Source organism: Anabrus simplex, chromosome 4 (genome assembly GCF_040414725.1).
Source record: "Anabrus simplex isolate iqAnaSimp1 chromosome 4, ASM4041472v1, whole genome shotgun sequence".
NCBI lineage: Eukaryota > Metazoa > Arthropoda > Insecta > Orthoptera > Tettigoniidae > Anabrus > Anabrus simplex.
The window spans coordinates 60336991-60350429 of record NC_090268.1 but is presented as its reverse complement, the minus strand read 5'-3'; the positions used below and the strand labels follow the sequence as shown (position 1 = coordinate 60350429).

The 13439-nt window shown below is 36.9% G+C and overlaps 1 protein-coding gene across 1 annotated transcript in view; it reads left to right on the top strand.

Annotated features, from left to right (window-relative positions):
- Positions 1-13439, top strand: part of LOC136871615 (hydroxylysine kinase) — a 109581-nt gene that overhangs the window by 79120 nt on the left and 17022 nt on the right. The window contains exons 4-5 of the mRNA XM_067145078.2: positions 2562-2642; positions 6217-6356. Of these exons, the coding sequence (XP_067001179.1) occupies positions 2562-2642; positions 6217-6356 (221 nt within the window). The remainder of the gene's footprint in view (positions 1-2561; positions 2643-6216; positions 6357-13439) is intronic.

The following is a 13439-nucleotide window of genomic DNA, read 5'->3' as shown; positions in this document are numbered from 1 at the left end:
TTCAAGCATAGAATTTGGCTCACATATGGCTACTGAGCGGGCCAATATTCGTGTAGAATTTGATGATCTTACCTGTCCTATAAGTGATTTAAATCATCAATTATACGTGTACAAAGTGAAAAACTTAGGTAAATCCAGAAATAGAGCCAAATTTAACGTATAAGGGTTAGAGATACGTCAAAATGTCATAGGACCAAAGTTGTAGATCACTCCAAATTGAACGGAGATTGTGCCATCAGCTTTGTGATACAACTTACCGTTTAGCCACCAAATATCGGTACCTCAAAAGGAAGGTCTGCACCGTCATTAAAATTGCCTCCATATTTCGATATTTATCGGGTTAAAAAATAAAAATTTTAAACATCTCGTAAATTTCCCGTCGGTTACAAGCTAAAAGGTATAATTTTGCCAAATTTCACTTTTCTAGCTCATCTGGCAGATTGGGCCGCCATCTTGATATAGGGGAGGGGGTTACAAATTAGGACTTTTAGGCCCATGAAACTTATAGGTTGTCGTTTTGGATAAATATATCCGACTGCGTTCTTATATAGATTTGAAACTCCCAGCGTGCCCCCCTCAGAGAATGATGTGAATGTCCGATTTTTCTACAGATCCTGAAGTCATCAGTTTGTCTGGTACCAAGTACCGGTATTAAGTTTCTATGATGCCTGGAAGTTTCTCATTAATTCACGTCTGGTTTTCATTTTTATGCCATATTTTATATATATATACAGTACAGTATATGTATATCGCTGCATACTGACTTCCATTTATTAATATGGATTACATTTCACCCCCTTCCTAGTGGTTCTAGGGACGTCTTACTCTCACAGTATATTTTCCAGGTTGTAAGTCATACTGGAACATACACACATCCCGGTCCATTATCTCGGTCATTTTGAACAATTAATTATTTAACACCCTTTCTCTGCCCCTATGCCAAAGGGGCTGAACTCGGACTTTAAAAAATCCGCAATGTTACTATTCATCGCAGCAACCCGGAAAACTATGGATTCGACACTATTTTCGATTATTGTTATGTATCACTCTCCCATCGCCCCCCACCCCGAAGGGGGCTGAACTTGGACTTCAAAAATTCCGGAGTGTCACTATTCATCTCAACGACCCCGAAAAGAATGGATTCGACACTACTTTAGATGATTTATATATCTCAGCCCCGTCGCCCCCCCCCCTGCCCATAAGGGTTCCTGGGGTGTATAACCCCACGTGGTTTGTCTCTTGACACTAAAAATCCGGAGTGTCACTATTCATTTCAGGGATCCTAAAAAAGTATGAATTCGACACTACTTTCGATGATTTTTATATCTCACCCCCTCGCCGCCGCCCCTGAGGGATCCTGGGGTGTCTTACCCCCACGTGATTTGTCTCCAAATACTACAAATCCGGAGTATACAATTCACGTCGGCGACCCCAAAAACTACCTATTCGACACTATTTTCGATTAATTTTATAAATCACTCCCCCTCGCCCCCCACCCCCAAAGGGGGATGAAGTTGGACTTATAAAATATCCGGAGTCTCACTGTTCATCTCAGTGACCCCGAAAACTATGGATTCGACACTATTTTCAATTATTTTTATATATCACACACCGAAGGGGACTGAACTTGGATTTTAAAAAATTCCGGAGTGTCACTATTCATCTCAGCGACCCCGAAAAGAATGGATTCGACACTACTTTTGATTATTTTTATATCTCAGCCCCCTCGCCCCTAAGGGTTCCTGGGGAACCCCACGTGGTTTGTCTCCTGACACTAAAAATCCGGAGTGTCACTATTCATGGATTCGACACTATTATTTTTATATATCACTCCCCCATCGCCTCCCACCCTGAGGGGGCTGAGCTTGGACATTAAAAAGTTGCGGAGTGTCACTATTCATTTCAGCGAGCCCGAAAAGTATGAATTCGACACTGCTTTCGATGATTTTTATATCTCAGCCCCCTCGCCCCCCCCCCCCCCCCTAAGGGTTCCTTGGGTGTATTACCCCCATATAGTTTGTCTTCTGATACTAAAAATCTGGAGTGTCACTACAGCTTTTTTGATAGACTGTCATGACATAAAATGTTAAAATCATATTTAAAGTAAGTTTTGTTTGAAAAATTTCTAAATTAAACTTATTTTTTCAAAATATCAGCAAGAAGCTGTTTCAATCCTCTCTCATATTCCCACTTCCTCCTTTGAATATTGTTATACCAATTTGCCCACCATTTAAGTTACCGGTAATACAAATTATAAAATAGGTAGGAACATAATGAGTTTCATAAAAGCATATCTTGCTGTTTTCATATGACATACATACATATGTACCTTATATATACAACCAGTGATTTCTAAAGTTTTCATATGACATGGAAGGATTTTTTGTCAAAAATTATAATTCTTCATGATTTACAGACAAAATAAACATTTTTTAAATGGAGATTTGCCAAAATAAGCAGTCTGTAGTAATTATCTACTTATTGAGACTACAGAAGCATTGATACAATGACAAGGTGTATGATGTACAGTATGTCTTTCAAAAGTATGATTTTCTTTACAGGCTCTCAAGGAATAAAGTGCCCTCAACCAGTGAAAAATAAACATGGGAACTACTATTCTGTAGAGAAGATCTACAAAGAAGGTGACATATGTAAATCGCTTTGGGCTGGTGATGCAAATAAATACATACAGTATTTTGCTTTATTGCATGTTTCTCTTTGATTCTGGATACATAGAGGGTCTCTCATATAAACTAAGACCATCCAATGGGCGTTTTTACTCTCCGAAATGTAAGCTGCAGTATTGGAGGCGCACGCATAGTTCTTGACCTTGCAAGCAGAGTGCACATGTTCGACCTCACAAGCATCAGTTGCCAGTCTGAAATCTCAGCTGTTAACATGGTGAGAGAGTTATCATTGCAACACCGTATTTTCATATGTGAAAGTTATTTTAATTACGAGTCGGCTCGACAGGTACACGATGCATTTGCTCAGCAATTTAATTGTAAATAAATTTGAACCTACTAGTTCAGTGCTCAATAAAAAAAACGTGCATACACACGAATGGTTTTAAGAGAGGAAAAGCTAGATGACATTGGTACGAATCTTGAACTGTCACCGAATAAATCATTCACAAAATTAGCACAACAAGTAGGGTTTTCTACTAGAGGAGCCGTGGTGCTCCACAGCATTCATTATAAATAGGTCAAATAACGTGTCTTGATATGAAATTGCTCCATGCGTTGCCCTGGTACTTTTTTGAAAAGTTTCTTTTAGGATTTATATTACCTGTTAATGTGTCAAGTGATTTTAGTTGTGACATTGATACTTTACGAACTTTTTGTACTTTTAGAATTATTGTTGTGTGTTAAATTTAAAGTTTTATTTAATTTTTAATTTCTTAAAGTTTTAGATTGTTTCGGGTGGAAGCTTGTCCTTGTTGCAGCCTATATTGTCTGCAAATTAGATGATCCTTTCAGACAAATAATAAAAATTAGCATACCCATACGAGAACTCTTGCATGTGGGAATCCGCCTCACCACTCACCCTCACTTTCACCCCACATTTGTATGAAGGGTGAATTTATTTCTGACTGAAGCTTCTTTGCATACAATGTTTGATGTAGTATCATTGGTATCAAGTACCATTTAACCGTAACTACCCCGGTGTATTATACATGCCTTATGAGTTAAAACAAACATGTCATTATTTCCATAAGAACATTAAACCGCACCAAACCAAGCATCAGTCAAATATTTGCAGACACTCAATCACAATGCCTTTGCTGGTGAGATGTAGTGTTTACTGTGCACTATGTCTTCTGGTATGGGCTAGAATAAATTTGTTACTTTCATTGCCCTATCTCAGTCTCATCCTTGGCTTCGACACTATGAAGTTGACCCAGGTGTGAGCGATGGTAGTAATACCATTCCTTATGCAGCCAGTGCCTGTTATGAATGGTGAAAATATCGCTCATAGGGTCAGTTGGGGCATGCATTTCATTGGGCTTGGCAGACTGATATGTAACAACAACTTCTGGTTTGATGAGGAAAGCAACGGGAAACTACCTCACTCCTCATTTCTCTAGTATGCCTCTTTCAGTGACGCCTAGGCAAATTATGACACCTGTTGGTGGAACTGTGGAGGATCAAACCAGCCTTCGGGCTAAATACCCAACATACATACTCAATCACAGGTCAAAAAATAAGGCAAACCATGGATTTTCATAAACCCCTCCCCAAGTCTTCCCCTCTTAACCTATCTGGCTAAGGTTTGAATCACTCAATACATTACCGTACTGCTGATTACACTCAACACAACTCGATAGACCATGCCAAGCTCAGTCGTACAACTGCTACGACTTGATGAAAAACGTATGCTTCAGCGTACACGCATACATCCATAATCTTGGTCACATTGGACATTCTGACTGGGACTGAACTATGACTTAAATGGCATCCAGATTGTCACAGTTCCCTCGGTGACCTTGAAAACTATGGATTCGACATTAATATCTGGGTGCTAGGCGTTTCTTGCCCCCACAGTCACTTTTTGTTTCAAATAGTAAGTCGTATGTGTACCAATATTGGTTGAGAGCTATGCTGGAACATACATACTTTCATCCATAATCTCAATCATTTTGGACATATTCTTTTCTGCCCCTTCTCACCGCTGTGCCAATGGGGCTATCTTGGACTTAAATTATATCTGGAGTATGACTATTCTTGTCAGCAACCCCAAAAACTATAGATTCTACATTAATGTAGGTCATTTTCTATTACTTTTATACTTCACCCCCTATCCATCCCTGCCAAAAGGAGTCCTATGAGTGTCTTACACAACAGTATATTTTTTCCAGGTGGTAAGTCGTATGTGTACAAATTTTGGTTGGCAGCTATGCCCAAACACACATGCATAATCTCGCTGCTATAAAATCTTGGAGCTGATGTTACCATGGTTACAGCAGTTCATTTCTTTATCCAATTCCTAGAGCAGGGGTACTGTGGTGCCAATAAACGGTTGGTTTTAAAGCCTTAAAACATGGTTTTTGGGCTCGTATGGCTTACCAAGTTTTGTTCTTTGTGTCAAGGGGCTTAAAATGAGCTTTGTCTCGTCCTTGTACAACAAAATCGATATTTCACTTATATTAGCCCAGTATTTTTTATATCTCCCGGCATCGCAGCCCCCCCCCCCCCCCCCCGCAGTTGTTTTGACAATAAAATACATTTTATGTCCCTCAGTGATAATGTACATTTACATCAGTAAAATAATTTTTAGAATCGGTCGAGTAGTTCCTGAGATTACCCTCCAGATATACACAAAATCACAAAATTTGCACTCTCTCTTTATTATATTAGTATAGATGAATTACATAAAATAAATATATTTCCGTTGGCTTTTCAAGAAATGCAAGATTTTTCCTGTACTATTGAGACAATTTGGAAGCTTTTGGTACAAATCGCACCTTTTAACTCCCTCTGGATTAAGAGCTTGGGTTTTATGAAATATACACGTTAGCATTTTATGTGTATAGATCATTTATAATTACATAAATTACAAGAATAAATATATTTTCATTGGCTTTTCAAGAAATGCAAGATTTTTCCCATACTACTGAGGTTATTTGGAAGATTTTGGTACAAACTGCACTTTTTAACTCCTTCTAGTTTAAGAGCTTGAGTTTTGTGAAACATACACGTTAGCATTTTATATATATAACTTAAGTGACGGTTGTATGTGTTCACCTGTCGCGCAATAGATACGATTTACACAATTCCAATTGTCATTGGGACTATCACCAATTAGCCTAGTGAACCCGGGAAGAAATCTTCACACACTGGAGGAACAGAAAGAAAACATTACGAATGAAATCAGAAACATTAGTGGCAGAACTCATTTGCGTCAGCTAATATGTGGTTACCAGATACAATGCCTGTATAACCTGGGAATGACAACACTTCCAGCATTTTTTATAAGGTAAGATTTGATATAAGATTGTATACACACTTAAAGTAGGGCGACCACGCGTGAAATAAGTTCGGCTGAGGCAACTGCTGTAGCTCAGACTACAAACACCATGCGTTAGGTCTTGGTTTATATGAAAGTCCCTGTATTTAAGTTTTTATTATTAATCATTCTATATTTTATTGGAATCATGAATTTCTGGGTAAGTTATATAAACAAGCAATACATGTGACATTGTATCCCCATTTCAAGGCATTGCTGGAGAATACAAAGAACATGTAGTAAGACTGTTGACATATCAACCTGGCAAACCTCTTAGCCACGTTCCATGCACTCCAAGGTTATTCTTCCAGGCAGGATGTTACATTGCTGGTCTTGATATATTACTGAAGGTTTGTAGCCTTTATATTATGCTTAACCTTTTCTCTAACAGTCTATGCAGACTTCTTCTCAGATCAGAACTTACACTGGACTTAGCACATGGGGCAAAACGCAGGCAACCAAGAATGAGTTAGCTGGAAAATTTATAATGTCCAATAACGGACCATTATATTGGTATTAGAGCCAAGTTGACAGCCAGCAGGGAACTACTCTATCAAGTCCAGGAGATACAAACATATTATACAGGATACATTATATTTTTAACTTCAGTGTTCCGAAGTGACTACCTGCAAATATCCTGCACTTGCAATAAGAAGCAATTTGTTTATAAAATCTGTCATTTCATATTTCTAAGACATCACATAGTGTCATTCACAGTTTTGATGCTTGTTGTTTTAAGGGGCCTAACATCGAAGATCATCGGCCCATTTACACAGTTTTAATGTGTATTCAGTACCTTGTATAATTGTTTGTTTCATGACAACAGCAAGGATTTTTACCAAAATGCTGTCATTTTATCGCTAGTTTATTGACATCAAGGAGGACAAGGAGTTACAGACAACAAAAGACATTGGCATGTTGGGTTTCAATTTTAAGTGTTAATTTTTCTTGTTTATGAGTATTTTAGTCCCTGTAATGTACATCCTTTTGGATTATGAGTTTTAACTAGTAATAAGCTGATATGTAGTAGCTGAAAATATTCTTAAAGGAGAATTAAACATGTCCTACAATAAATAGTATGACTATGAATTCCATTTAAATCAATGGATAATTAATTAGTACTGAAACGGTGGACCAATACATTTCTCAAAAAGTGTTATGGTATCTCAAGTTTCCACAATGTATTATTTTGTAGATAGGTTAGTGCTAAACTGCTGAACTATTATAGCCTGAGATACATTCATCTGATTCAAAGGTAAAGCTCAATTTGCTGACTCTGAAAGTGTCCATAATTCAAAAATGGCAAAAACTGTAGTCAGTCTAACCCTAAGATACCTAAGGTAGAGCATTAATAACAACAAGGTTGACAACATTATTCCCTGTCTTAGTCGAGTTACATTAAAAACAATTGCCATACCCATAGAGATCTGGACACTGCTGCAACAATTGCTGTACATTGTTTGCTGCTCTTTGTCCCTGACAGAGTTCAAATTAACATTAATACCCAACAATAGATATTAATAAAATGTGTTTCATGTGCATATTGGAAACAAGCTCTTGTCAGCTTGTAATTTCATAGACACAGAATTGAAAATGCTAGAATTTCTCACATTTTGAACTTCCCACCTAGTCTTCCTTCAGGCTACCTAGGCCAATACAAAGAATGGCAAAAGAGCTTTTGATAGCTGGTTGTGTAAATTCCCTCCCGAGTGTTTGTCTCTTCATCTCACATTTGCCTGTATTTCCTCTATAACCGATGGTGTCCATGTCAATTTCTCATGAGAAATTGTTTAATTAAAAAAAAGTATGTGGAGTCTTCAGTAAGATGAGACAAGGTTATCTCAACTAGCATGCAAGGTATACGTACCTACTGAACTTGCCATACCGTTTATATTAAAACTGGTAAACACACAAATAAAAGGATAAAATTAAGTCAGGTAGCAATTATGTTAATCTGGTGCAATTTTATGTGTTTACCCCTAAAGGATTTGTACATTCATATTTAAGACTTTGAGTAGAAATACATAAGCAGAGACGTAGACAGACCGGTTTACTCGGGTCATTTTTCCAGGGCCCAGCTCTCCCTTGGGGGCCCAGAACTCTGTCCCGGGCAATAGTTAGCAAAAAAGTATCTAAATGAATGGAAAAAAAAGTGAAAAGTAAATTAAATAAGCCACCAAAAATATCTGGTCGTATTTGCAGAATGCCTGCAATTTATGTACTCATGATTGTAAGTAATATAATAGAAAAGTGTAGGTTTTACATTGCTCTGAAGAACCCGCACTATTGCTGTCTACAGAGGAAGAGCGTGCGGTTGTTGTTGCCTGTCTAACTCCCCCTTCTCCGTTTGTCTCGTCACCCTTCGTTTATTGTTGTAACAATGTTAGTTGCTAATATTGTCATTTACAGCGAAGTTCGTTTATCTCTTTGGTTTTCAATCTTAATTTTTTAGCTGAGTGATTGTGTTCATGCAGTAATTACGCCGTAGTAAGTTTACTTGTTAAAGTTTTTTTTAACTGTTGGATTTCGTTTTTGATTTGCTTAGTGCTAATGGTATAACATCAGTCACCATGAGCAACTACTATAAGCTGGAAGTTAAAAATCATATTTATCTTCAGTTGAATAATAATGTATTCTTCTTTCTTTTATAATATATTACTATGCCTATCAGTAAACCATTAATAATGACGTTTTTGAGACAGCCTTTTTATTTAGCATTTAGGGGCCAAAAAACATCAATAACAGGCCTTATGTATAATGTAGACAAATTAAAGAATATTTAAACTTAAAGGCAGTTTAAGTATATTGTACTACACTTTAGGATATTGTACTGTACTATGCTACGACCATGTCAGGTTGCTAATACAGTATATTTTATCTCAAATGACTACTGAATATTACTTTCATTTCATTTAGATAAGAAGCTATCCTGCCCTACCACATGGGCTCCACATTAAAGGGAGGCCTCACCTTTCAAGTCCTTGTGAAATAATAAAGAACGTTAAAATATACAAAAAAACCTATTTGACAGAGCAGAGCAGAATTTAGTCAAATTTAATTTAATGTATATTTTAATTATGTAGGGATGAACTAGTCCAGTATACCTATATAAAAAACTTTGTTAATGTGCTGAATGTTGGAGTAAAACAAGGAATAATTTTAAAGACAACTGAATAACGCATTTTCAATATTTATCAATTCGTAAACAAGATACAGTAAGTAATAAAAGGTTTAAAACTTAACTTCAGCTTTTAAAAATGTTAGATTTAATTTATGAAGGTTCAACTTTAAGAAATGTATAAGAAATTTACAAAAAATATCACTTAACATTTCTGTAAGGGAGGTCAATGAAATTTTCTTGCCTGGGGCATTTTTTGGCGAGAGAGAGGGAAAGGGGGGGGGTTGCGGTCATTACTTGCCTGGGGTCCATCAAAGCTGTCTCTGGGCCCATACATAAGTATAAAGGTGGTGGTAGGGCTAAGATGTATGAAAAGTGACTGGTTATACTCTTGCTATGAAATCTCACAAGTTAAGAAAGGAATAGAAACAAGCTGTGATAAAATTAAAATACGAGTAGCAAGGTTTTCAGTTATACATAGGCTATATTTACAAAAGGCATGTTGTTTTGCAGGACATATTATCCCTTCATTACCGGTAATGCTAGATAAATTCAGGTCTAGCTTAATAATAAATAGTGTTATTTGCTTTACTTCCCACTAACTACTCTTTTATGGTTTTTGGAGACGCCGAGGTGCCAGAATTTAGTCCCGCAGGAGTTCTTTTATGTGCCAGTAAATCTACCGACAAGAGGCTGACGTATTTGAGCACCTTCAAATACCACCGGACTGAGCCAGGATCAAACCTGCCAAGTTGGGGCCAGAAGGCCAGCGCCTCAACTGTCTGAGCCACTCAGCCCAGCAAAGGTCTAGTTTATAAGATGGGGACGTTGGACTCAAAAGTACAGAGCATGTTTTCTGGAGTTAACTGATAAGAGAAATAAGACAACGTTAATCATTAAGGAATATCTTGGATGAAAGTGTGCATAGAGTGGTAATAAAGTATGATATAATGGAGTGCACTCATGGATTCATATGCAAAGAAACCAAGAATCAGAGGTATATTGAGCAGTTGATTACTTGATTTGGTATATACTGATTTCTCAGTAACAAGCTGACTCAGTGGATCAGTGCTTGACTCATGATCCCAGGTTTGCAGGTTCAATCCTAGCACTGCCTATTATTGTTGGTGCACTCAGTATTATATGGAAATATTTAACTCAGCAATAGTATCCATTCCAGCAGAATTTTACTTTTGTTGATAGATAACAGATAGATAGATAATTGGAATGTCAAAGTTGGTGGTGATATATAGTAGGTAAGACTACAGTGCTAGCTGTGAATAACAGAGTAGGCTTACAGATGAAATTAGTTCACTCACAAAGCCTCCCAGATTGAACTAGGAAAACATAATAGTTACTAACTCTCAGAATGCCAAATACTATCTATTCATATTATTGGTTTTCATAATATTGCCTCCTTGTTATGACTCAAGAGGACGGTATGTTGTTATTGTGTTCGCAGGTTAGGGGGTTCAGGCTACTTTTCTGTGACCATATAGATTGTTTTAAAGGCCATAAAATTGTTGTTCTTCTGATTCTGTTAAACAGTTTTGCTGATTTGTGCTACCCCCCACCCTTTTTTCTCCCATAATAATAATAATAATAATAATAATAATAATAATAATAATAATAATAATAATAATAATAATCATAATTAAAAAAATTAAAAGCAATGTAACCATTAACTGTTACCACCAAAATTAATTTTTTTTCTGAGATTATTATAATTTGTTATATTTTACCGCATGTTTGAGACCAAAATAAACTAATGAAACAAGTTTCAGAATTTTGGGACTGCTAGGCACTTGCACTACCTATATTTTAACAATGAGTTTTAGAAGAAGAATTTAGGCTACAAAGTAGTTTATGTTTGTTACCTTTGCTGACAAAACCTAGTTTTCTCAGTGCATTGTCTTCTGGTATGTGCTAGAACAAATCATTCACTTTCATTAACCTGTCTCAGTCTCATCCTTGGCTTTGACAACATGAAAGTAATGCTAGTAATGCCATTCCTTATGCAGCCAGTCCGTTATGGATGGTGTGAAAATATTGCTCATTGGCAGACTGATATGCATTAGCAAAATTCGGGTTCAGTGAGGAAAGCAACGGGAAACTACCTCACTCCTCATTTCCCTAGTATCTCTTCAGTGACACCTAGGCCACCTATGACAACTGATGGTGGAACTGATGAGGATCAAACCAGCCTCTCAGCTGAGCACTTAACATACATACTTTAACAATGTTGAAAATCTTAGCATTATTTATTGTAAGAATATGGAATATCACTTTTTATTCACAACACAGATTAAAAAAAAATAGAATTAATGAACAAAGGACAAAGTATTTGTTTGTAGTACTGAGAGTCATTTGTATCATTTGTTGCTTGGCAAATCAAAACACTCACTGGAACATATTTTCAATATTTTCTGAGGCAGATAAAAGCCACCTCTCAATACTTGTGTATTAGATACAGGGATATAGAATGGCAGTCTTTTACTGTCTTTTATGGAAGGGAAAGAAGCAGTCAATGCAGAGCCCAACTTCACACTTGGAGCACATTGTTTTGACAATAGAAGAACAAGAATGATTCATACATCTCCTCTTTTTCTTTTCTGACATGAGCTGGACAAGATGATCAGTCCCATCAAACCTTATTCTGTCTGAAACACGGCAGTGTGATGAAGATCCTACACCAGAAGATAGACTTCCAGAACCTCTAGGTAACACTTTATACCTCCTCAGATACATGCTGGCTACTTCCCTCATGAAGTCTAATTGTGATATGTTCTGATTCCTGGATTTCTTATATAGTAGCCAGATATTTTTCATAGCTACATCCAACATCCACACAAACAGGGACCAGTACAATTTCTTGCCTCTAATTCCGACCCAACAATAGCCAACATTTTGGTCCATTGTATCAGTTCTGCCAATGCCAGAATTGTATTTGGAAATCAACTTAGGTCTTTCAAACATTACTGTTCATTTGAGATGCTTAGAAAACCTCTTCACTGAAACCACTTCTTGGGAGCCACATGATATAGACAGCAGTGTGACAATGGCATTGTCCATCCACCTTACACAGAGGTGGCCATCATTCATTTCCATAGCTGTCTCAAATGAATCCCGTTGTTTTCAAAACAAGCTTCTTTTTTTTCTTTTTTTTTGTGTCATTGGGTGTTCCTTAGGAATTCTATTTCCCCTTATAGTCCCTATAGCAGAATATCCAAGAAAGTTCAGGTAAAAGAACAGAACTCCACCACTGAATAAATTGTCCATGTATAAATTTTACTGTAGATTCCTTTTCTCCTCTGCAATCTCATCTAGTAACACTAGCAGAGTGCTTGCAGGCCTCTTGCCTTGTATAATTCAAAATTAAGTAACCATCTTTTGAATTTAAAGACCAAAGTATAAAACCAAACCACATTGGCTTACCATGAATATATTGTTTGCAACTGTGCCAGATGAAATATTGAGCCATGCACTCATCATCTTGCTCTGACACAAAATTTTTGACACACTTCTCCTTTAACATTTCTATTACTGGCCGAACTTTCCACGCTTTATCCTTCTCATCGACCTGCGTATTTTCTGCAAAGTGGAGAAATTGACATATCTGGAGAAATCCGTCCTTTCTCATTGACTGAGACACTGCACTGTTTATTATATCATCCTGCATGTCCCAATTAGAATACTTGGAGGGCAAATGAAAAGTATGGTGATGAACCAATGAATTTCATCAGAAGTTATTTGTGGGTATGTACAATTTAAAAATATTGCATATTTTTTGGTCTCTTGAACTAAATGTTCGATCAGCTGGTTATCAACAAATAATTCAAAAATGTCAACATTAGTCATGGATTTGTACTTGCTATAATTAGGCTCTGGAAATGTGGACAGTCACCCTATATCAAAATCAGCCCATTTAGTCCACCTTGGTTTATAATTTGATTTATTATTTTCTCTATCAGTTATCCACTCTTTTGCAGTTTCAGGTATTGAAACAGATCTTGCATCAGGAGATACGAAAGGCACTTTGTCCTCTGGTAACACACCTTCACCATAGGAACTAATTCCAACTCTTTCATTATTTACAAGCTTTATTTCAGCACTGTCATGCAACTGTCAAGAGCCCGCCACCAGAGTCTTTGTCTGTAAGTATACTTACATCGCGCAGTTCCACAAAAAGAAAAAACACACAATCAACATCTTCAGTCAGCAGCATATCCAGTGCTTCTGAAAAGGAAAATTCCCTCCTGCAAAGAAGATGTATAAATTAGGATAAAATAATGTGATCTGACAGCTCCAGCAATTT